Source organism: Anabrus simplex, chromosome 1, assembly GCF_040414725.1.
Source record: "Anabrus simplex isolate iqAnaSimp1 chromosome 1, ASM4041472v1, whole genome shotgun sequence".
Classification (NCBI taxonomy): domain Eukaryota; kingdom Metazoa; phylum Arthropoda; class Insecta; order Orthoptera; family Tettigoniidae; genus Anabrus; species Anabrus simplex.
The window spans coordinates 1252800821-1252827674 of NC_090265.1; the positions used below are offsets into that span (position 1 = coordinate 1252800821).

A 26854-nucleotide genomic window follows, 5' to 3' on the forward strand; every position below is an offset into this window, starting at 1 on the left:
TGTTTTTTACGAGTTTTGTGTTCTTTTTTTTTCCTCCACACCTTTTCGCCATGTTCTTGAAAAATGGTGAATTTACTATCATCCATAAACATAACTCGATCCCAGAATTCTCGAGAAGCATGTTTATAGCCAGTAGCATATTACAGTCTTTTCTTCCTATTTGCTGGGGTAATTAAAAGTTCTCGCCTGTCATTTCTACAATTATACCCATTTGTATATAAAAATTTTGAATTATGGAAGCACAGATATTAAGACCTCAGTTTTGCAGCATTGATTCTAGGATTTTTTAACTTTCCTGAGAATCAGTCTTTTAGTTCGATTGTCTAGTTTGCATGGACGTCCACATCTATGTGTATTTTTGAAAGATTTTCTCTCACCATACCTGTCAATAATTCCCTGCACTGTAGATCATGGTCTCTTCACAAGTTTTGATATTTCCAAGAGGGATTTACAGGAATTATGAGCTGTTGTTGTTTGTACAACCCTTGTCCCGTTTCCCTACAGAGTCGGGTATGAGGTGAGATGAATCTGTCGTGGCGGGTTTTTATGACCGGATGCCCTTCCTGACGTCAACCTCATCAGAGGAGTTAATGAGATGAAATGAATGACGTGATATATGATAGTAGGGAGAGGGTGAAACCCGGTGTGAGCACATAGCCTACTCCTGTCGAATAGCACCAAGGGGTCTGCTCAAGGCTTAACGTCTCCATCCGACAGACGAATCACCATCAACAGCGTCATATGTCCTCACTCCATATGAGCACTGTGGAGAGGTTTGGAATTTTATCCAGGCTTTTGGCACACAATCTACTGATTAGAAATTGTACACCACCACCTCCCCTGCCCTGCCGGCCAACATTCTGACGGTGAAAATCTTTTCGACCAACGGGACTCGAACCGGCTAACCTCGGTGTCAGACCGTTTAGACTTCAGCGCCTTAACGATCATGGCCACCAGGCAGGCTTATAAGAATTATGAGCCCGATCTATAATTTATATATATATATATATTTATTTATTTATTTATTTATTTATTTTTTTTTTTTTTTTTCAGACAATCTTACTGATTGACTGAACGACTGAAGCACAACTAACTTGGTACAAGACTTGACCTTTACTACTTACCTGGGTTGCAAGGGATCTCATCAAGTACTTTGATGTGAAGAAATACCACCTGCACAAATAATTTTTATGCATCTATATTTCGAATTTATTGGATGATACATTGGTTAAAACAAATATTTCTAAAGTACTGTTGTTATTTCCAGTATGTGTTCATATTCATGTTTTGCAAAATACCAAAATATAGAAAAGTAGTGAAATTTCTAGCGGCCAATGGACAATGCGCGAACTACAAACGAAAAATTGCTTAATGTTTAAGATGTACATATACTCTTTCCCAAGATTCTATCTGCCAATCTAACATACAGCCATTATTCCAGAGAATCAATGGTCTATCAAACTCTCCATCACGAGATCGCAGTGAAACAACCACTTTGTGAAATCATACTTACATCAATGTTGAAATGGTCTGGACAGGTACAGTAGGACCTCGATACATCGTTCCCGGAACTGTCATTTTCCCGTATTCATCGTTCAATTTATTCGCTCCCAAAAATGTTCCATATAAACCAATGTTAAATTTCTTTGCATCTATCATTTCTCAAACTATTGTTTTATCCCATCAATCGTCAAAAAAATATTTGACCTCAGTCACAATTTTCCTGCATGGATCAATCGTACGTAAGAAAAATACAAGCAAAACTTTTTTTAATAAGAGACAGCTCAATACTTCTGCACAGCATATAATAGCGTCAACCTGTTACACGAGAATGTACGAGCGATTCAGAGTTGCTAGTCTTGAACAAGGATCTTGTAGGCTGGAGTGCGGTTAGTAAGTTATTAATGTGCAACCTCACTATGAGCCTCCTTGCGCCAACGCTTCTCCTCGACCCAGTCACCGACCCCTAGAAGTATTTTTATTTACAAGAATTAAAATGGAGGCACTGTAAAACTCAAATTTGCCACCATTTTCTGTGTTGCTATTGGCTGGCTAGTTGAAAATGAGAATCGCGCAGTTTAAAATAGTCACGGCGTGTGCTGGGTACGTTTTAATTAATCACAGGGTTATTAATCGCGTCATACCTTGTGGAGTGTGTGAGATGCTAGAGGCCTGTTGATAGCTTTGTTGTCCCCTGCCCAACTGTCTTGTTACCAGCCGGACCTAACCAAGCTAGACCAATAATCTTTTCACTAGCCTGGTATTGAAACTAAGTTGGCAGCGTCGCATAGTCCGCTGTGACATCGTCCGAGATGCGCCATGTTGAATTTCTAACCTCTGTGACATCATCCGAGCCGTGCCGTGTCGGATCTCAAACCCATCGTTTGCGAAGGGTCTACAGAATCTTTACCCAATTACAGATTATCACTGTAATATCCAAGTAAATCATTAATTTGCAATGAGAGAACTGACCTTAAAAGGTTTTCAATTATTACGAGATGTAGAGAAAAGTGAAACAGCATAAAAGTCACACTTTTTATTTTCATTGCGTATATCATGGTTGCAATATTTTGGTACCGTTAACTTATGTATATATCGTATGAGCATGTTTGGCTCCATGGTTAAATGGTTAGTGCGTGCTGACCTTCGGTTCAAAAGGTCTCAATTGGGTCGAGGATTTTAACTATCCTTGGTTAATTCCGACGGTTTGGGGGCTGTGTGTGAGCGCCGACTTACGCATTAGGATTCATCTTAGATAGGACCGCATTTTTGTAAGCTCGTAGATTGCCAATCACTCGACAACTCAACAGACCTGCAACCGGCTTTGGAGGCCACACACAATTATCATTATTGTTGTTGTTGTTATTGTTATTATTATTAGACTACATGATGAACAATGCTCAAATAGAGTACCCGTAATTTATTATTTTGCTTTCCCCCTATTTTTCATGTCACACTTATTTATTGTTTTCCCGCATCGATCGTAATTTTCCCCCTCCCCCTTGAGAAACAATACATCGAGGTTTTACTATACACAGAGTGGATCAAGAGGATGGCTTGAAAGAGAATTGGAATCAAAGAGAATTACCCGTTGATCAAGAAAAAGACTGATCATTCAAATAAATCAAGACATGGAAAGAAGAGGCATGGATGGTGATGAGACTTTAGAGAAGAAATACAGTAAGAGATGGAGAGTGCTATCACACAGCACATAGGCAACTGAAGATGGTTGAATGAAGGTGACAATGAAGATGACTATTAACATATATGCTAGGGGCTTTACGTCGCACCAACACAGATAGGTCTTATGGCGACGATGGGATAGGAAAGGCCGAGGAGTTGGAAGGAAGCGGCCATGGCCTTAATTAAGGTACAGCCCCAGCATTTGCCTGGTGTGAAAATGGGGAAACCACGGAAAACCATCTTCAGGGCTGCCGATAGTGGGATTCGAACCTACTATCTCCCGGATGCAAGCTCACAGCCGCACGCCTCTACCCGCACGGCCAACTCACCCGGTATGGCTTAACATCAATTCGTCTGTATTTGACATTCATCAAGAAATTCTGTTATTACAAAAATCACATAATTCACAGTAAAAATGTACACATATATAGTAGTTATAACTTTTCATACGTGAGAGTGGTGGTGGTGGTGGTAGTGGTGTTGATTATGGTTTTAAGAGGAAGTACAGCTTGGCAACCATCCTCTATATAACATTAACCTCTTAACTGGGTATTACTGATGTGCTTGATGTAACCTGCCCTGTGTATTTTTTTCAGCAGATTGTTGTTACACGGCAGGATAGGCAGAAAAGTTAGTAATATCATTAATATCATTCATATGTGATACAAAAAGTAAATAAAGGAGTTTTAATTAATTAATTTTAATATTAGAGAAATTTTTAACCATTTTTACATTAACTGCAAGATCATTTACCTGGTTGGAATTTAGGAGTTTGGCCCATATTTTACAGCCGAAAGTTGAAACTAATAAAAGCAAGGGGTATTTATAAAGATCATATCATGCATGTGACATTCTGAACCATTTTTCATTAACTGCAAGGTCATTTACCTGGTTGAAATTTGAGTGTTTTTCATATGTTAGCACCTAAAATCAAAATAAATGAAAGAAAGGAATATTTACGAATTACACTTCATGCTAGTGACATTGTGAAAGATTTTACACTAACTTCACCGTCAGTTACATCATTTACCTCACTACAACTGCAGTTATTTGTCTCAGAAATAATTTTCGAAAAGTAAGGTTTTATGAAACTTTCCTGTTTTGAGAAGTACATAGTGTTTTCTGGCTTATGAACTATCCCCCACAGCATTACAAGTCCAATTAGAGTTTTTATCTTAGTTGGATTTGTATCCACCCAACTTCTCGCTCATCACCTTGTTCTTCATTCTCATTTTCTGAACCACTTTCACTATCAGACTCTCCTTCATATGTATCAAACCACTCATCTTTGGATTTCTGAGAAGATAAATCGCCACAATCATTCTCTAAGTGTTGAATAATCTCGTCTTCTTCGAGAGTTTCGAACTTACGCTTTGAACTAGATGCTTCCATATTTGGCTTACTGTGGCCAAGTAGCACCGTACAGTTGTAAAGTAAAAAAATTAAGCTTCAAGGAGCGTGACATGTGATATTTGCTGTCATCGAGCGGAAAAAACATCAGTTAAGACGACAATACACGACGGGGCAAAGTAGCTCGTCATACCCAGGAGATATTCGCGGTAAAAGACGAGTACGTATATATTCGTCATGCCCATTACCCTGTAATATTCAGCGTACGAATATATACGTCATGCCCAGTTAACAGGTTAACCAGAAAGAAAATAGTGATGGGTCCGACACTTCGAAAAATGAAGGTACAGACCAAAGAAAGACAAAGGCCACGAAGGACGTGAAAATGAAAGACTCCCTAGGATTCTCAACCTAATACCATAGGGGTCGGAAAAAAAACAAAAAACAAGAGTTGACCAAGTGAGACTGGATAAGACATATGAAAGTGAGGAGCATGGCACAAGTGGAAGCAATGCCAAGACTCAGCTAAGGGCCCCATGGTCAACAACACATGCTTTCATGTTAAGAGCCCCTGTGGCCCCTTTTAATCACGTCTTACGACAGGCTCGGGATACCGTGGGTGTTATTCTACCGCCCTCACTCATAGGGGGTCCATACGTAGGTGCTTTGAAAAGTTCTCGGAATGTACTAGAATTATCTTACCTCAGTGGAACTGCTTTTATTTTTCAACATAGTCTCCCTGTAGACTAATGCATTTGGTCCTGCAATGTTCCAATGCCTTGATCCCATCTCGAAAATGAGATTCCTCCAGGCCTGCAAAATACCTCTCCAATTCGGCTGTCAGTTCTTCCCTTGTAGAAAATCTCCATCCACCGAGGAAAATTTTCAGCTTGGGGAATAGATGAAAGTCTGATGGTGCCAAATCAGGTGAATAAAGTGGATGTGGCAACAATTTGTACCCCAGTTCATGAAGTTTTGCCATGGCAATAACACTTGTGTGCGGCGGAGCATTGTCCTGATGAAAGATGACCTCCTTCCTTGCCAAACCAGGCCTTGTTTCGCGTATCTTTTCCTGTAGTTGGTCTAGGAGGTTTGCATAGTATTGGACCGTAATTGTTTGGCCAGTAGGAAGATAATCTATCAGCAGAATGCCTTTTGCATCCCAGAAAACTGAGGCCATGACCTTTCCGGCCGAACGCACTGCCTTTGCTTTCTTTGGTGGTGGTGAATCAGCATGTTTCCATTGCTTTGACTGCTGTTTTGTCTCTGGGGTATAGTAGTGGACCCAAGTTTCATCTGTAGTCACAAACCGGCGCAAAAAATCTTGTTGGTTGCACTGAAAACGGGCCAGACTTTGTTCGGACATTTCCAATCTGGTGCGTTTATTGTCCAATGTCCATCTTGTGGATAATTTTTTCATACCCAATTCTTCGGTTAAAATATAATATACCCATTCAGAAGACATCCCTACAGCTTCAGCAATCTCCCGCACTTTCAGTTGACGGTCCTCCATGACCATTTTATGCACTTTTGCGATAAATTCTGGGGTCGTAACACTTTTTGGCCGTCCACTATGCGGATCATCATCCAAGCTCTCCCGACCAAATTTAAACTCGCTGGTCCACTTGGCAACAGCTGAAAATGAAGGAGCAGAGTCCCCCAGTGTGTTCTGAGAGACGGCATGAATTTCCTTTGCTTTCATACCTTTCTTTACAAAGTATTTAATCACTGCTCAAATCTCAGGTTTTTCCATTGTCACAAATCACTACGCGGGAACAACAACAAAGAGCCGTCACTACCACACTCCTGCAGCTAGAGCACTGACGTGTCACATGTTCACTCACAAGGGATGTGTGATTATTGCGCAGGAACCTCGTTGCTCTAGCACTGACATTTAGCGGTGATTTCGAGAACTTTTCAAACCGTCCTCGTATATGAGAGAGAGATTTTATATATATCACATTGTACTTAAATGTTGTCCATTTAACTTGGGCAGCACATCCTTTGTTCCATTTTGCTGTTTCCTAGTCTGCATTCAACCAAATGATATTTATTTTATTTATTTATTTATTTATTTATTTGTTTGATTTATAATTTTCACAAATTTTTCTCACACTTGATCAGCAGTATTTTCATCATCGGCTAGTACAAGTTTGAGGGTTACTGCAGGAAACACACTCTGCGAGGGTGTGGGCCATGGTGAATTCCATGTCACATGAACACACTGAGGGTCTTCCCTGTTTATAAGATAAGAGTGCATAGATGATCCATGACCTATCCTCTGCCTACACAAAAATATGGCCTCTCTCGATGAAGGCTGGGAAGAGGATCACCAAATGACAGTTGTCTTATTAATTGCTCTCAACCTGTAAGGTGCTCGGATAGCTACCCACTTCGATTTCAGGACGCCAACACGGTTTGATGAAGCAGAGAACAAAAATTCATAGCAGATTTGTTCACAGGTCTAGGTGGTAAATATACTGCTTCCTTCTCAGCTTTATCTGCAAGTTTGTAGCCCATAACCCCTAGGAAGCCACGCACAGGTGATTTGGGTGCCAGCTTCGCACAAACTGGCCATGTCATGAATCTGTTGTACCACGAATCATGTATCAACAGACTGCAGAGAACTTAATGAGTCTGTACATATGAGAAAGTGGCCTTATTCATGCCTCAGTGCAAACTGCAGAGCTTTTAAGATGACAAAGAGCCTGCAGTGTAAAGTATGCTACAAACACTAGGAAGCGAGATCTTGGTACTGACATTACTGAAAATGAATGATCATTCAACATTCTTTCCTATCTTAGAACCATCTGTGAAGACAAGTCCCAAGGACAGATACTGATGAACGAAGTCATGGAAATACCTCCAAAGAATGGAGGCATCTGCGTTCACCTTAGGTCAACAGAGTAGATCTACCCATATATATGTTCGCAGAGCTAATCATGGAGGTACCTCACTGTAAGTCCACTCAAGACAACCGCCGATAGTCACATCCAACTCATGACACGAGCTATCAGTTCAAATCCCAACTGGCCGTGTGGCATTCAGTCTGTTTCCATACCCCTGGTGGTATTGGGTATCAAAGAGGCACTGATAGCCTGGATGTTGCAGCATTTCAAGAATTTTGGCAGCATACTTGAGGAGTATCTGCTGCTGTCTTTCTCGTAAAGGTGGAACTGATGGATGTGGGGCCAGCCTAGTCTCTTATCAAAATTGAGTCCCAGAAACCTGCAGGTGGGACTGATAGCACACAGTTTCCCAAGTAGAGCTCTGGGTCAGGACACACAAGACAATATCAATAGAAGTGTACAATGGAGGTTTTTGCCACTGTGAAACAAAAAACCGTGTTGCAGAGCCCATTTGTTGACTCAGTTAATAGCTTGCAGTAGCAAGTTTGCAAGCCCAGCAGTAGCATCTATGTTGCAGATGGCAAGTGCGAGCAGAGGGACCGACAACACGTCACCTGCAATCTGACAGTAGGTCATGAGACAATTTTTTTTTTTTTTTTGCTAGGGGCTTTACGTCGCGCCGACACAGATAGGTCTTATGGCGACGATGGGATAGGAAAGGCCTAGGAATTGGAAGGAAGCGGCCGTGGCCTTAATTAAGGTACAGCCCCAGCATTTGCCTGGTGTGAAAATGGGAAACCACGGAAAACCATTTTCAGGGCTGCCGATAGTGGGATTCGAACCTACTATCTCCCGGATGCAAGCTCACAGCCGCGCGCCTCTACGCACATGGCCAACTCGCCCGGTATGAGACAAATTAAGTAGTTCGTGAGCTTTAGGGAGAGAAGGGTTTCCAGAAAAGATTAATCAATTCCTCATATAGCATTGGAGAAACTAAGAAATACTGAAATAATGGTCAGTGATTGTGCAAGAGATGTATCTTTTACTGACTGACATTGCACTTCATTTGAAGGCCTTGTTTGTTTCAAGGTCCTTTGTGAATTCTTATTTGCAAGAATGAACTTCATTAAAAATAAGTACAGAACTAGGTTAACTAATGGAACATTTGGAATTGTATATTCAACTTAGTGTTACCAGTTACTCAAAATAAATAATATTGAAAAACATTACGTTCACACTAAGTGATCGTAAACTTTCATATTTTTGCAGCTGTCTGCAGTCTAATTTATTTTAATATGTACATCTCAATTTCCTTGTTTAGAGCTCTTTTATAGTTACAATAATTGACTTTTCAAAACAATTATGCTGGATTGCTATTATTGTTTAAATCGTAGATCGTAGATACTGAGAAGTTCTCAGTATATCACTGAAGCATCTAGACTGCCAACCCTAGCTCTATATTGAACTACTTTACATTCAACTAATTTATAATAAAGGTACTGTCTTGATGTTTACTTACAAACAAACCTATTCTATAACTGGTAAATAATGAAGAAAAATTACTTTCTTTCTTGACTGTGCTGCAATTTTGTGGATACAAACAATGTCTTAAAGTCATACCCCTAAGCTCAATCAGTGCATACCTGCAAATATGCAACCAGCTGACCACATATCAATAGAAGTAGTATACAGCTTGGCTCCAAATAACACATCAGGTGGACGGTACCATAGTGTTACAACTTCGGCTGAATAGCATTTCACAGGTATACCAAATGCTCGGGCCAAACCAAAATCTGCCAATTTCAGCTCACCATTCTGTAACAAAAATTTCTAAATGAGCCATAGTGCTTCACAAATATTTCTCTCTTGATACATGCCTAAATCAATATTATTCACACTATAGTGCTAGCAGTATGCCCGGTTCCTTGACTGGTCAGTGTACTTGCCTTTGGTTTAGAAAGTCCTGGGTTTGATTCCTGGCCAGGTCAGAGATTTAAACTGTGTATGGTTATTTCTCACGGTTTGGGGACCGGTGTTTGTGTAAATCACAACATATCACACTAACCACCACAGAAACATGCAATAGTGAATACATCCCTCGACAGAGGGTGGTTGTCAGGAAGGGCAACCAGCTGTAAACCCAAGCCAGATACAAATGTGCAGCATAGTTCGCACCCATGACCCAACCAATGTGGGAAAAGTGGTAGAAGAAGAAGAAGAAGAAGAAGAAGAAGATGATGAAGTGCTATCAGTATGCAAGTCATGATCAAGATACCTTGTCGTGACTCACCTTGTCCCGAGATGTTCTGGACGATTTGTTCTCCCGAGCGGCTTGGAGAATCTGTGGGTTGGGTGCCCTGAACCATTAAATGAAGTACTGAGTCCCATTTAATATGATATATATTTGAATTCAACTCTGACTTCCCAACTACCGTACATATTTACAATGTCTATTTACAGCATACTTCAGTGATGTGCCTGCTCCGGAAGCTTTTAGAATACTGACTTCCGACCTGGGTAGAGTCTATGTTGAAAACCTGAGAGTTGCCCTCTAGCTTGTCTCTAAGCCTAAGTCCGCATCTCCCACTACTGTCTGAGAGACTAAGTCTTTCCAATATCACTTCTAACGCGGCTATGTCCTACTCCTCTCTCTCATTCTGGATGTAAGCACCTCCAGTCTTACTACCGACGTTCTTGACCTACGTAGAGCGTTCTCCTGTCCAAGACTAAAAGATATCCCTTAAGCCTATGCAGCTTGTATATATATCCTGGTCTGGCCCTTGCTAACTAGTGAGAGGGGGAACTCCCACCCTAGTACTAGTCTACCCCCAACTGGGATCCCTCTCCAGTAGGTGGTGCTATAGTGGTCAATCTCAGAACCACTTATTCTCTGTCTCACTCAGCCTAACTCATATCTCTCACTGAGTGGAATGTTTTGCCATGAAGTGGAGATTTTCCGATGCTCCATCCTTCCATGAGTCATGTATTCTTTCCTTGTCTCTCCCAATGCTAATTATTCTGAATGCTGGATTTGTGCTTGTAGCTAGCCACTGTTCATTTACTCAACCCTTGGTCAGTTTACATAGATAAGATTACAACTCAATAACAAGTTACTCATAAGCCTTCCGTAGCAGGACTTGAAGAACAAGTAATTTCACATATCCAATTCTAAATGTTTCAAATATAAAGTAGCACATTTTACACAATTAATAACCATAATTCTTCTTGTAAGAAAACTCTTTATCCTTTCGTTTATACATTCCTAGTGGTCTCCTGTACTGGGGATCCACTAGTTCAATTCTAATCTCCTTAACTTAATATATGCTATGGGACTTAATATATCTTGGTTCGATTCCCGGCATCGGTGCCATCACGACAACCTCCAGTTTAACACGAGATAAGAGCGTCTCCATACATTTGAAAGATTTTCAAATAAAGATCTTGTCATCACTACTGAATAATAGTTTCATATAAATGAGCATGTGCTATGATTAAATTAGTAGAGCTAACCCATCCAGAGTTTCAGAAGTTCATCATCAGGTTGCTACTTTACAGCAGACAGCTGTGACTAATGCCACAAGGAACAAAGGTTGATATCAATACTGCCAAACAAAATTTACTCATAAAATGATTTAAAAACTTTTGGAAATGGCCAAAAAATTAAATAATGGAATTAATATGCAAACCTCTATTAGGAGGGAGAGAGCGAGAGAGAGGGGGGTGTATTTTTGTTCACTTTGCTAGATATTTATTTGTTCGTTTAGCATATGGCTATTAGTGCCAGGAGTGTCAGAAAACTGGTTCAGTTTGCTTCATGCAAGTCTTTCTATTTGATGCTCCGTGGGCGACCTACGCATCTGGGTGTGAAAAGATAAACAGCTATGGAGAGGGTGAAATCAGGTGCCGGCATACAGCCTACCCTTGTCAAATAACACCAAGGGATCTGCTCATGGCTTAACGTCTTCATCTGATGGACTAATCACCAGCATCATATGGCCTCACTCCACATGAACACTGCAGAACGGTTTGGAATTGAATCCAGAATTTTGGAACGCAATCTAGTGATTACAAATTACATACCACGAACTCTCCTGCTCCGCAGGCCAATATTCTGATAGTGAAAACTTTTTCCACCAATGGGACTCGAACTGGCTAACCAAGGTGTCAGACCATACAGACTTAACGACTTAATGATCATGGCCAAGAGGCGGGCTATACCAGACTTTGATCGTGCAATATACTGTATATGGTGAGAGGCTGAATCAGCGTCTATCACTCAACTCTCAACTGTATAAATGAATCATCCATTTATTTGTTGTACTTAGTGCCATGTACAGTTGCTCAGAAAATGAATGAGCACATGGTATTTCATAAGTTCCTTGCAAGAATGCTTTTCTAAAAAATAACTAAACCTATAGATATAATTTTTGTTTTGGATAATAATAATAATAATAATAATAATAATAATAATAATAATAATAATAATAATAATAATAATAATAATAATTACAGTAGTTCTATTTACATGCTAGTGAATCTGCCAATGTGAGGCTGGCATATTTGAGCACCTTCAAATACCAGCAACTTGAGCTCAGAAAGCCAATGCTCCACCATCTGAGCTATTCAGCTTGTGGATATCAACAGCGTTTGTATCTACATGGTAGATGAATTATATTTTGATAATAATTAAAATTAATTCTGATAAATTATTAAATGAGGGGAACATACAGTACCATGGGCTCACTCTTATTTTCTTTTGACCGACTATACATTCAAGCTTACACGATTTCTTTATCAGAATTATAAACTTTTTTTTTTTTTTTTTACAAGTTGCTTTACGTCGCACCGACACAGATAGGTCTTATGGCAACAATGGGACAAGAAAGGGCTAAGAGTGGGAAGGAAGCGGCCGTGGTCTTAATTAAGGTACAGCCCCAGCATCTGCCTGGTGTGAAAATGGGAAACCATTGAAAACCATTTTCAGGGCTACTGACAGCAGGGTTCGAACCCACTATCTCCCGAATACGGGATATTGGCAAATCATAAGCATGTATAATTATTGCTATGAGTAGCTAAAATTTAAATTCATCAGAACAATGAAGTAAAAGACAAGGAAAGACAAGATTAGAAATGAAGAAAACAGGAAGGTGTCTGGCATCAAAATACCTGTTACCGAGCTTTCAGGTAGATGCAGGGTATAGTTTGGACATGTTATAAAGATGGACAGAACGAGAACAGCAAGAAATTACTTTGACAGACAAGTGAAAGGAGAAAGGCCAGTATGGAGGTTAAGGAATCGAATACACACAGTGAAATCGGAGGTCAGCAAGAGGAATGTCAAGTGGAAGGACATAGAAGACCAGAAACTATACTTTGACAGAAAGAAGTGGCAAGTGCTTCTACATCACAACTGGTAAATGATGATGAGTAACCAAAATTAGTAGGTACACTAAACACTGTTTACAGCTGAGCTTCTCATCTTATCAAGTATTAAACCAATATTTGTCAAGCACTTTGCACACATTCCTTGTATGATATACGTTATCAAAACAAAGAAATTTAGTTTCCATATTCTGTAGAAATAGACTATTACACCAAATTATAAAGCTTGTTACCTTGTTGATGAGTAAGTTCTGAGGCTTCAGATCACGATGAAGTACATTGTGACTATGACAGAATGCTAGACCCCTCAACAACTGATACCTGGATAAACAAATTACAAAATAATTAGTCATACACAATCATACTAACATTTAATGACTTATACATGGAGCATTCATCAGCACTGTCTAAATTACACAATTATCAACCACCACCACCACCACCACCACCACCACCACCACCACCACCACCACCACCACCACAACAAAAAGACCTGATTCATAGAAGGTTAGGAAAGAGTAAGAAGTCCAGTCACTACGTAAGAAGTATTTCTACCAAACCAGTTAGTAATTTTGCAAACATGTCTAATACAATCAGAAAGAATGCTTTCTCAGCTATGGTACTATATACCAACCCATTGCCATTAGTATAAGAGGTAGTCAAATGAAAACTGAACACCCGCTACAACGTGACCATGGAATGGTTTTATTCAAAAGTAATTACCAAAAGTATTAATATATGTATCTCACTGGGAGACAAGACGATCAAGGTTTGTAGAAGGTCGCTGACGGATCCACAACCACACCCACTCTTGCATTTCCTTGTCCGAATGAAACAGACGTCCACGAATGTCTTTCTTCAGATCACCAAAACTGTGAAAATCACAAGGTGAAAGATCTGGCCTCTATGGAGGATGCTGAAGTGTTTCCCAACCAAATTACTGAAGCGTAGCCTTCAGCACATTGGAAGTATGGGGGCGAGCATTATCATGCAACAGGATGACTCTGTCCAAGAGCATTCCAGGGCGTTTTGACTTTATGGCACATCGCAGTTTCTGCAAACTGTCTTCATAGCGCTGCACACTGATTGTGGTTCCGTACCAGAGAAAGTTGACAAGCAGAGGGGCCCTGCAGTCACAGAAGAAGGTCATCATGACTTTATCGGAACTTGTGAGAACAACTTTGCATTTCTTTGGCAGGGAAGAATTGTGATGTTTCCATTGTTGGCTTTGCAGTTTGCTCTCGGGCTCGAAATGGTGGCACCACGTTTTGTCCCCTGTGATGATACAAGTCAGAAAAGCATACTCTTCCTCAGGGTACTGCTGCAGATATTCAGACATGACGCCATTCTCTCAATCTATTGCTCAGTTAAACCAGAAACCCACTGCGCGTAAATTTTGTGGAAATGCAAGTGATCTTTGATAATGGCATGCACAGAGCCATGGCTAATGCTGACACGAACACGAATTTCTTCCTCCGTGATTCATTGGTTTTCCCGGATAAGGCCATCAACCCGCCCTATCACATCAGGAGTAATGGCTCAATGGGCCTGTCCTGGGAGCGCATCGTCTTGCAGTGATGTGCGCCCTTCTCGGAATCACCTATGCCACTTGTGTACACTCGCCATGGACATGCAATGTTCACCATACACAGCAGACATGCGATGATGAGTTTCGCGTACTCCAGAACACTCAGCCACCACAAAACAAACCACACTTCTCTGATCTTCTTTGCTCGTCTCCATTTCTAGTTGGACACACATACTAGACCAGTCTGCACAACAACAAAGACATAACCCAACAACTGCGTGCACCCGTGAGTTGTCACTATGCAGTTCTCCTAACATGGCGATGGCAGAATCGATACGTAACAACAGTGTTGCCACCTTTCGTGCGGAATGTGTGTTATGGCAGGTGTTCGGTTTTAATTTCACTGCCCCTTATATATCCCCAGAAATCTTATCAATTCCAGCTGCTTTTCTAGTTTTCAACTTTTGTTTCTTATTGTAAATGTCTTGGTTATGTTATGGTAGGTAAATTTCAATACTTTTTTAGTATTAGTCAGTTCCTCTACCTGGACATTATCCTTGTAACCAACAATGTTTACATACTGCTGGCTGGATACTTCTACCTTATGTAAATCCTCGCATATACACTCCCCTTGTTCATTAATGATTCCTGGAATGTCCTTCTTGGAACCTGTTTCTACCTTAACGCATCTATACATACCCTTCCATTTTTCACTAAAATTTATATGACTGTTAAGTATCCTTAGCTGACTTGTCTGTTACATTCAATTTCCTAGCAAGTTCCTTCAATTTCTCCTTCCTCGCACAACCATTTCTAACTTTTCACATTCCACTTCCACAACAACTGCTTTAAACCCATCCCAGACTTTATATTTTTATGTACCATTTCCCAACATGGAGAAATACCTTGTGATATACTATGGTTCGCATCTTGATATCATTTTGTGTCACTGTTTAATGTGACATAATTATTTATACGGTAATATGGAGAATATGGAGAAATACCTTGTAATATACATACTATGTTTCGCATCTTGATATAATTTTGTGCCACAATTCAATGGGACATAATTACAACGTATTTATATGGTAATATGGAGAAATACATTGTAATATACTATGCCTCTCTAAAAAGCTAGAGAAACTGGGAAATGCCTTTTGGTATCAGTTTCAATGACTGTGAAATCCTGACATACACCTCCCCGTGGTACAGAGGGGGCAACGGTTGTATATATAGTATATATGTATTATATGTGTGTATTATATAAAGGCAGCTAACGAATGCAGGGACTGAGTGTCTCCCAGTATAAGGAGACCCCCTTCTACCAAATGCCAACGGCCTCCTAGGACGATGGATGAGCGGGTAGAAGGAAGGCCACTCTCTTGCCCTTGGAGTGAGAAACTGCTTCTAAAGACAGAAGAGCCACTAGATGGCATAGGATGAAGAAGGGGAAGGGAACGGGAAACCACTCCATTAAAGACCTGAATGGGTATCCCAAGCACCGGCTGGTTGAGAACCTTGAGTGGTGCAACAATGTCGAGTAAGTGTACCTGCTAAAACTCGAGAAATATTTGGCTGACGGACCACCGGCTGCACATTATAACCAGCAAATCCTATTCTAATAGAAGGGGTGAGGACGAATACCTGGCGCCTTAAAACTGGCACTACTTGGCTAACGTATAGCAACCCCGACAGAAAAGTATCTGGTCCTCCAGGTTGGGGGTTGCACATAAGGTTAACGGGTCTATTACGTTAAAAAAAAAAAAAAAAAAAAAAAGGCTGTTACAAATATCTCACATTTGCCTCGGATGAATAAGAATGAATATCAAAATATGATGATCCTGCAATGGAAATCAGCTTTACGAATAGGAACGTGGAATGTAAGAACCCTGTATAAACCTGGATCCTTCAAAACCCTCAGTCAACAGCTGGAGAAGTATAGAGTGGGAATTGCTGCAATTCAAGAGACTAGATTAGGTAATAAAATGGTATATAGGACATGGAGAAGTATATGCTTTTTAAGAGTGGTAAAGAAACTGGACCCCATGAATTTGGTACTGCATTTTGTGTCCAAAATTCACTAGTATCGTCAGTGCTGTCCTTTGAACATGTGAATGAAAGATTATGCTCTTTGAGGGTACATTCTAAATGGTGTAACATATCACTGGTGAACTGCCATGCCCCCACAAACGACGAGGATGATCACGCTTAAAGACTTCTTTTATGAGGATTTGTTACAACTGTGGAATAAATTACCCAAACATTATGTCAAAATGATTTTGAGTGATTTCAATGAAAAAGTTAGAAAGGAAGAAATTTTTGTGCCAACAGTAGGAAACGAAAGTCTGCATGACGAAAGCAATGGTAATGCTATTAGACTCAATTCCTTACAATGTTATATAGAATCCGCTTCATAATTAGGTACTTTGGCATATGACTGTGTAACTGTGAGTAGTTTTACGCAACGTAAGTCGTGGACGTGGGATTATTTTAAAGAGAACTACATAGCACATTCCGCGCAGCCAGCTGACTCAGTCCTGTATGGTATAATGTCATGTCAGGCTATGTCACATATTTGATTTTTTTTCTTTACCTGTCACCTATGACAAGATGAAAGGTGTTAATTCATACAAGTTATGGAGTATTTATGTGCAGAACTGAGCAAACGGCTAGTTATCAGACGGTAAAGGAAAACTGCGCGTCAACAGGATGTGTCATACGTAGCGCATCTCTTGACCGACTATAGTAGTTTGTGATTCAATTGAACACGACAGCCTACGGCTGGCAAACGAAGCATGTCTGAAGCTATTCTACTTTCTCGAGAAGTACTTGTCTGATTTTCAATATAATCACAGCACTGATTTTGTAATGATGGTAAGTTTAAGCCTGGGTGTAGAAAATAGGGTAGGTCTATTTTAAAAGCAACGTTATTAGCATTATTCGGTAGATACTGACAACCTGGAAAAGTACTGCACATTCAACTATGAACCCTTTAATACCATAAACAAAAGTAAAACAGAATGTCAATATCTCAAATGGGTCACGAGTTATTTGAGGTGGTCATCATAGCTGAATAACCCTGTATAATTTTTTAGTAACTGTAGATACGATGAACACCTACCTGGATACCTCGCAATTGTTGTCGACAGCATAGCTTCTTGCGATGCACAACGGGCCGGGGGTGTTCTTTGTGACAATTTCCCTTCGGTGATAGTATGTGTTTTTAAGTGTCAGATCATCCAAGACATATTTCTGCTGACGTATTTTAGTTCTTTTGAACAAACAGGCAACTGTTTGGGACTGTCAAGGGGAGGCTGGAAAACAGAGGCAGTGCAGCAATAATTCAAAAGTTATTTGCGGGAATCTAACTATAAAGCTAGGTGACCCTGAAACCAATTTCCTATTTGCCACTGCAACCATTCTCAACCCTTGGTTCAAAACGTTGTCATTCACAGATGCACATCGTGCGACAAGCACAATGGAGTATTTGATGACAGAGTATATGGCTCTACTGACCAATACATCAAGTTGAGTATCACATACTTCAGCCAGTGAGCAATGCACACCAACATCATCATCGATATATTTTCGGTATGGCCACCATATGATGCTGTAGTAGCAGCGAAAACCAGAAGCCATAACGTTGTACCTCAATCCTCTAGAATACTGGGCGCTGGAATGAGAGCCGATATCCCACTTTGTATGTTTTAGCCAGGAAATACCTATCCATATCGGCTACATCAGTTCCGAGTGAACAAATATTTCCCAAGACTGGTTTCCTTATAATTTACATAGAAATAGGCTGCAGGGGAAGCTGGTAGGCAAACTTATATATATATATATATATATATATTTTTTTTTAATAAGAATTATGTGGCCAAGACCGGCCGGGAATCAAACCCGGGACCCCTTGGACCAAAGGCCAGCACACTAACCATTTAGCCATGGAGCCGGACTTCTGCGTAGTGTTAAGAGGCGATGTATTTCATGTTGTTTAACCCTTTAATTGGCAGTCGATTACATTTTCAAGGAAACATTTTCAGATGATATTTCTTACACCAGATGGACTTGCTGAATGCACTGATGTGTTGACAAACATGTATTTACGTTGTGTACAGAAATCAGAGAATTGTGCTTGAGAGCAACACTGTCGAAAAGAAACAATCAGTAATTCCGTTAAAATTCCTGTTACTTCAGAGTATAACACTACCACCTCGTTCAGCTTTTAAAAAATAAGAAAATACGGTTCTGTCGTATAGTTGTGGAATTTACTAGTGTTCAAATGAAATGATGTTACAAAGTGATATTTTTGCTGTTTTAAATCACGTATGCTTAGTTTAGGATGGCCCGGTGGAAATGAAGTACTGGAGAAGTATTTTTCAGTAGTAACGGCTTCCTATTGTTATAAACTGTAAGTTACGAAGTGTTCACGATCGGCGGGTGGGCGAACTGCAATACCCACCAGCTCTGCTATTATCAAGGATCGTAAAATCATTTTACGTCGCATTCCACATTAAACGACTCTATAGAAATGGCTTGCTTACATTTCTTAGAAATTCAGTGGTACAGCAAAACAAAAGAGTCTTGTGATATTCCTTAGCTCCTTAGCTGGTGATTTCTGCCACCATTCCTTAAACTAAAAAGGTGTTTAACATTTACCTTTTAGCCATGTCCTCATACAATACAATTAATCTGCACTTGTCTTCTGGCATGATCTAAATTAATATGTAGTTTTCACTGATGTCTCCGTCTGTTTTTCTTATAGTCGTGATAGTGTAGAAGCTGCTTGAAGTATGAGAGGTACAGTTAGTGTCTGTGATTGCTACGAATGGAGTTAGTCATAGGGTCGTCGATGCTGAAGTGGGAAAGGTGTGGCAAGCTACGTCACTTCTCGCCGTACCTACAGTATTATGCCTCACAAATAATAATAATAATAATAATAATAATAATAATAATAATAATAATAATAATAATAATCCACAGCCTCTTTCCAGTCATTCGACTGGGTCAGGAATGGAATGAATTGGGCCCGCTACCGAAGCCTGTCGCATTCTTCTGGGGCAATGGTTAAGTGACTGACACAAGAGATGAAATGATTTTGGAGAGTGTTGCTGGAATGAAATATGACAGGGAAAACGGGAATACTAGGAGAAATCTGCGTCCCGCCTCCGCTTTGTCCAGCACAAATCTCACATGGAGTGACCGGGATTTGAACCACGAAACCCAGCAGTGAGAAGCTGCCGCCTGAACCACGGAAGCTCTCTCTCGCCGTACCTAGTAGGTCTCAATAATAATAATAATAATAATAATAATAATAATAATAATAATAATAATAATAATAATAATAATAAACTGTACGTCTCACTAACTATATTTACGGTTTTTGGAGACGCAGAGGTGCCAGAATTTTGCCCTGCAGGTATTCTTTTACGTGTCAGTATATCTACTGAACGAGGCTGGCGTATTTGAACACCTTGAAATTCCTATGGAATGAGCCGCGATCGAACCCGCCATGCTGGGCTCAAAAGGCCAGCGCTTCTACCGTCTGAGCAAATCAGCAAGGTTTTATTCCTCATTATAGTGCTGTCTGGAGTATTTGGGCATTCTCTAAATCCCAATAACCGCTTTGAGGGGGTCCAGTCAGCACCTGGACTGATGACTTAACTGTGCTCTAATTATTGTCTCGAAAGAAAAAAGGAACTGTCTAAATATTTTAATGGTGCGGTAATCCTCGTGGCTTATATTACCAACGTAAAACGCGGACTATGTTCATTGGTTCGATCCCGAGCTGTGGCGATTATCCTGAGTGTGGTTTCTTCAGATTATTCCATACTTGCTCCAGGAAAATTCTAGTATAGTTGCGGTGGGGATTTTTGTTTTAAGAGGAAGTACACCTAGGAAGACCGAGCGAGTTGGCCGTGCGGTTAGAGGCGCGCAACTGTGAACTTGCATTTAGGAGATAGTGGGTTCGAACTTTACTGTCGGCAGCCCTGAAGATGGTTTTCCATGGTTTCCATCGTCACACCAGGCAAATGCTGTGGCTGTACCTAAATTAATACCACGGTCGCCTTTTACCTACTTCTGGCCCTTCCCTGTACCATCGTCGCCATAAGACGTCCGTGTGACGTAAAACAAATTAAAAAAGGATACCTGGGGAACCATTCTCTGTTGACAGTAATCAGAAGAAATATCCAATAATGAGGGTATCGATGAAAGAAAGTGGGGAACCGCGTTGGGTGTGAAAATGAGACAACTTAGAATACTTCTTGTCGTTTAGTCAGAACGATGGAGTCTGTTATTGCCCGTTTTCTTGATTGGAACCGCAACCTTTCGAATAAGATATTTACTGTGTTGACCTTACGAAGTTCGAATCACACTTCAGACTATTTAACTGTTACAGCCCGCCTGTTGCCGTGAAGAATGGGTGGTGCAGAGTAATGGCATCCAGAGCACTATTTGTGTGTCGGAGTGTTATGAAAAGGAACGGACGAGTTGGCCGTGCGGTTACGGCAGGCGGCTGTGAGCTTGCATCCGGGAGATAGTGGGTTCAAACCCCACTGTCTGCAGTCCTTTCCATGGTTTCCTATTTTCACAGTAGGCAAATGCTGGGGCTGTACCTTAGTTAAGGCCTCGGCCGCTTCCTTCCCACTCCTATCCCTTCGTCGCCATAAAACCTCTCTGAGTCAGTGCGACGTAAAGTCAAATGTAAAATAATAATAATAATAATAATAATAATAATAATAATAATAATAATAATAATAATAATAATAATAATAATAATAATAATCCTCTGCGAACCATGTGATCTTGCCGCGGTGGGGAGGCTTGCGTGTCCCAATGATGCAGATAGCCGAGCCGCAGGTGCAACCATACCGGATGGGTATCTGTTGAGAGACCAGACTAACGAATGGTTCATCAAAAGGGGGGTAGCAGCCTTTCGGTAGTTGCAAGGGCGGCAGTCTAGATGATTGACTGATACGGCCTTGTAATATTACTCAACATGGCTTAGCTGTGTTGATACTGCTACACGGCTGAAAGCAACGGGAAACTACAGCCGTAACCACCTCCCGAGGACATGCAGCTCGCTCTGTATGAATGATGTACTGATGATGGCTTCCTCCCGGGTAAAATATTCCGGAGGTAAACTAGTCCCCCATTCGGATCTCCGGGTGGGGACTACACGAGAGGGGGCGATCATCAGGAAGATGGATACTGACATTCTGCGAGTCGGAGCGTGGAATGTTAGAAGTTTGAATCGTTGTGGTAGGTTAGAGAATCTGAAAAGGGAGATGGATAGGCTAAAGTTAGATGTAGTTGGTATAAGTGAAGTACGTTGGCAGGAAGAACAGGATTTTTGGTCAGGCGATTACCGAATTATCAACACGAAATCAAACAGGGGTAATGCAGGAGTTGGTTTAATAATGAATAAGAAAATAGGGCAGCGGATAAGCTACTACGACCAGCATAGTGAAAGAATTATTGTCGCCAAGATAGACACCAAACCAATGCCCACCACAATAGTGCAGGTCTATATGCCTACTAGTTCAGCGGATGAAGAAGAAATTGAAAGAATATATGAGGAGATAGAAGATTTAATACAATATGTCAAAGGTGACGAGAATCTAATTGTGATGGGAGACTGGAACGCAGTGGTAGGCCAAGGAAGAGAAGGTAGCACAGTAGGAGAATTTGGATTGGGACAAAGGAACGAAAGAGGAAGTCGGCTGGTTGAATTCTGCACTGACCATAATTTAGTCCTCGCCAATACTTGGTTCAAACACCACAAACGACGGCTGTATACGTGGACGAGACCTGGAGACACTGGAAGGTATCAAATAGACTTCATTATGATTAGGCAGAGATTCAGAAACCTGGTGTTGGATTGCAAAACTTTCCCAGGAGCAGACGTGGACTCTGACCACAACTTGTTGGTCATGAAATGCCATCTGAAATTGAAGAAATTGAAGAAAGGAAAGAATACAAAAAGATGGGATCTAGACAAGTTGAAAGAAAAGAGTGTGATGGATTGTTTCAAGGAACATGTTGCACAAGGACTAAATGAAAAGGCCGAAGGAAACACAGTAGAGGAAGAGTGGAGAGTCATGAAAAATGAAGTCAGTAGGGCTGCTGAAGAAATGTTAGGAAGGAAGAAAAGATCAACTAAGAATCAGTGGATAACTCAGGAGATACTAGACCTGATTGATGAACGACGAAACTACAAGAATGCTAGAAATGAACAGGGCAGAAAAGAATACAGGCGATTAAAGAATCAAGTGGATAGAAAGTGCAAGGTAGCTAAGGAAGAATGGCTGAAGGAGAAGTGCAAGGATGTCGAAGGCTGTATGGTCCTGGGAAAGGTAGATGCTGCATACAGGAAAATCAAGGAAACCTTTGGAGAAAGGAAATCTAGGTGCATGAATATTAAGAGCTCAGATGGAAAGCCACTTCTAGGGAAAGAAGACAAAGCAGAAAGATGGCAGGAGCATATCCAACAGTTGTATCAAGGTAACGATGTAGATAATTTCGTTTTGGAACATGAAGAGGCTGTTGATGCTGATGAAATGGGAGACCCAATTTTGAGGTCAGAGTTTGACAGAGCTGTGAGTGACCTAAATAGGAACAAGGCACCTGGAATTGATGATATTCCCTCTGAATTACTGACTGCCTTAGGAGAAACCAGCATGGTAAGGTTATTTCATTTAGTGTGCAAGATGTATGAGACAGGAGAAGTCCCATCCGATTTTGAGCAGAATGTTGTTATACCTATTCCCAAGAAAGCCGGTGCTGACAGGTGTGAAAACTACCGCACTATTAGTTTAGTATCTCATGCCTGCAAAATTTTAACACGTATTATTTACAGAAGAATGGAAAAACAAGTTGAAGCTGAGGTGGGGGAAGATCAATTTGGCTTCAGAAGAAATGTAGGAACACGTGAAGCAATCCTGACTTTGCGTCTGATCTTAGAGGATCGAATCAAGAAGGACAAGCCCACGTACATGGCATTCGTAGATCTAGAAAAGGCATTCGATAATGTTGATTGGACCAGGCTATTTATGATTCTGAAGATGATAGGGATCAGATACCGAGAGCGAAGAATTATCTACAACCTGTATAAAAATCAGTCTGCAGTGATAAGAATCGAGGGCTTTGAAAAAGAAGCAGCAATCCAGAAAGGAGTGAGGCAAGGCTGCAGTTTGTCCCCTCTCCTTTTCAATGTTTACATAGAACAGGCAGTAAAGGAAATCAAAGAGAAATTTGGAAAGGGAATCACAGTCCAAGGAGAGGAAATCAAAACCTTGAGATTTGCCGACGATATTGTTATTTTATCTGAAACTGCAGAAGATCTCGAGAAGTTGCTGAATGGTATGGATGAAATCTTAGGTAAGGAGTACAAGATGAAAATAAATAAGTCCAAAACAAAAGTAATGGAGTGCAGTCGAACGAAGGCAGGTGATGTAGGGAATATTAGATTAGGAAACGAAGTCTTAAAGGAAGTAGATGAATATTGTTATTTGGGTAGTAAAATAACCAACGATGGCAGAAGTAAGGAGGACATAAAATGCAGACTAGCACAAGCAAGGAAGAGCTTTCTTAAGAAAAGAAATTTGCTCACTTCAAACATTGATATCGGAATTAGAAAGATGTTTTTGAAGACTTTTGTGTGGAGCGTGGCATTGTATGGAAGTGAAACATGGACGATAACTAGCTCAGAAAGAAAGAGAATAGAAGCTTTTGAAATGTGGTGTTACAGAAGAATGCTGAAGGTGAGATGGATAGATCGAATCACGAATGAAGAGATACTGAATCGAATTGGTGAGAGGAGATCGATTTGGCTAAATTTGACGAGAAGAAGAGATAGAATGATAGGACACATCTTACGACACCCAGGACTTGTTCAGTTGGTTTTTGAAGGAAGTGTAGGTGGCAAGAATGGTAGGGGTAGACCAAGGTATGAATATGACAAACAGATTAGAGCAGATGTAGGATGCAATAGCTACGTAGAAATGAAAAGGTTAGCACAAGATAGGGTGACATGGAGAGCTGCATCAAACCAGTCTATGGACTGATGACTCAAACAACAACACGTGGCCAAGAAGGTCCAGTTAATTTGCGTTGTGATGAAGATGCCCACATTACTACTACTACTACTACTATTATTATTGAATATTGAATTTTCACGATCACACTGTAATCAAAATCGACTTTCAACCTATAAATTGTGTTATGTACATGCAGTACGTGTTGAAGAGATGTTAAGTACAGAACAAAACTGACTTGATCCACAACAGACGACTTGCACGCTCTCAACAGTGTGATGGCAGTAGTGCTAGACCTGTGGCTTAGATCCTTTCCAACAGAACAAAGATAACCTACGTCATTTGTGTGTGTTTGTACAGTTTTGCATTGAGGCTGAGGATGGCCGGCCAAGGCCGAAACTAGTTCCTAGATTAGAAATGTAATTTAAACATTGCATAATATAGTATTGAAAAGATGGACCATTACAACTTAAGTTTAATTATTAATGTCATGGAAAGAGTTGTAAAATCACGGTCTTAAAAAGAGGAAGGAAACAGTTACAGGTAAATCACATGACATCAAGACCACAAGAAAAATGTATATGATCTGTTCTGCCTATTGCAATGTGTTCCACTTAGAGGGGGGATTAAGCTAACACAAACTGATGTATTGCAACGTGCTACCTTGACTTCAGCTGATCAACCATCACTTAATGTAAGATAATATAGATTGCTGGAAGCACAAAGAGAAGAAATAAGGAAGCAAATCAATAAAATGCTAGAGGTTGAGATAATTTATTCTTCAATTCTATTAGTACCTCAAACAAAAGTATGGATTAATGGTTAATTTCTGTAAGTAAAATGAGATAACAATCGGGACTGGATATCCAATCGAGTTGGTAAATGCCCTTGGAAAGGCAAAATACTTCACCAAATTGTACCTAACTAGTAGTTACCATCAGATGTTGTTGAAACCTTACAACAAAGAGAAAACTGCATTTTCTGCATTAGATAGACATTATGAGTAGGTGCAAATGCCAATGGGGTTGAAGAACACCCCAGAAACTATTATCCATCTTATGAAAGCAGTTTTGGCAAGGTCAGAAGCAATTAAACACATATGTTTTCTTGATAACATAATAATGTTTGGAAGTTCAGTAATGACCATAAATTAGGACCAGATAAATGAGAGTTTTTACGAAGTGACTTTCTTACGATATGTGATTACAGAAAATGGTGTTCAGCCTGAAGAAAGCAAAGTTCAGACAGTAGATTTTCTGCAGTCGTCGAACATGAGGCAATTAAAGAGATTTTTAGGGCTATTGGGATACAACCGTAGTTTCATTCCAAATTACAGTAAGATAGTGGACTGAAAGTCAGGAATTAAAATTCCAGGAATTAAAATAGAAGCTCATAGAGAAGCCAGTGTTGCAATACCCAGACTTCAAAAACCCATTCCTTTTAACTACAGATGCTAGTGGTGAGGCACTAGGTGCCATCTTAACAAGGACAGGTAGGAAAAGATCTGCCAGTAGCCTATGTGAGCAGAATGCTGAACAGGGCAGAGAAAAATTATAGCACAACAGAGTGAGAGGCACTAGCTATAGATTTTGGTATGAAATATTTCCATCCATATTTATTTATCAGGATGATATTTCACAGTAGTAACAGACCACAAACCACTGAAGTGAGTTTTTCAATGTACAAGACCCAGTGTCAAGGCTCTTGAATTGTATGTTTAAGTTAGTCGAATCAATTTTGACATTGTATAAAAGCATAGAAGCAAAATAGCAAAACAGATGCCCAAAGTAGAACCCCCACTGTATCTGAATAGGAAGGTGTGGAACAAGAGGTACAAGTAGTTAACTCAGAGGGTCAATAACCTGAGACATCATGTGAGGAAGAACAAGGTAATAATATGCCAGACCCTAGGTAGTGTAAATAAAAGGATAGGGCAGAGAGAGGTAGAAAGCAAGGATTTCAACTCAGATGATACAATAGTAGAAGAGATGGAGTATGAGGAAGATGAAGATTCATCTGACAATGATAAACAGCTAAACGAGGAAGAGAAGCAGAACATTATAAGAGGACATCATGATTCTCTAGTGAGAGGTCAATGCGAGAACTTGCATTGAGATTAAGGACTATGTCTAACAGGACAGAATGAAGTGAGATGTGTAATTTTATTCGTCCTTTGGGTCAGAAAAATAAAATTACTGGACCTGATGAAAATGTTCCAATGGTAATTACAGATATACCTAATACAGTATTACAGAAAGTTGCACTTGTTGTAGTAGCTCGATTAAATGTAACTAAAGCAGGTAACAGGTACACTTGTTGACACAAAGTGGGTGCGCTGAAAAATACTAACTCCAACTGTACAATGACAAGCATTATCATATGAAATCATGCTATTTTAGTTCCTAGTTCCATATTCAGAGGCAACAAAACATTACTCATATAGAATTTCCCATCATAGCTGGAGTATCTACGAGTAAGGAAAGCAATTAGATAACACAGTTTATTCTTCTTCTTTCTTCTTTTTA

General features: G+C 40.2%; 1 protein-coding gene across 1 annotated transcript in view; it reads right to left on the reverse strand.

Annotated features, from left to right (window-relative positions):
- Nucleotides 1-26854, reverse strand: part of Cdk5 (Cyclin-dependent kinase 5) — a 104902-nt gene that overhangs the window by 33258 nt on the left and 44790 nt on the right. Inside the window, exons 5-6 of the mRNA XM_067137653.2 lie at nt 12998-13085; nt 9026-9197 (exon numbers count right to left, since the gene is read on the reverse strand). Of these exons, the coding sequence (XP_066993754.1) occupies nt 9026-9197; nt 12998-13085 (260 nt within the window). The remainder of the gene's footprint in view (nt 1-9025; nt 9198-12997; nt 13086-26854) is intronic.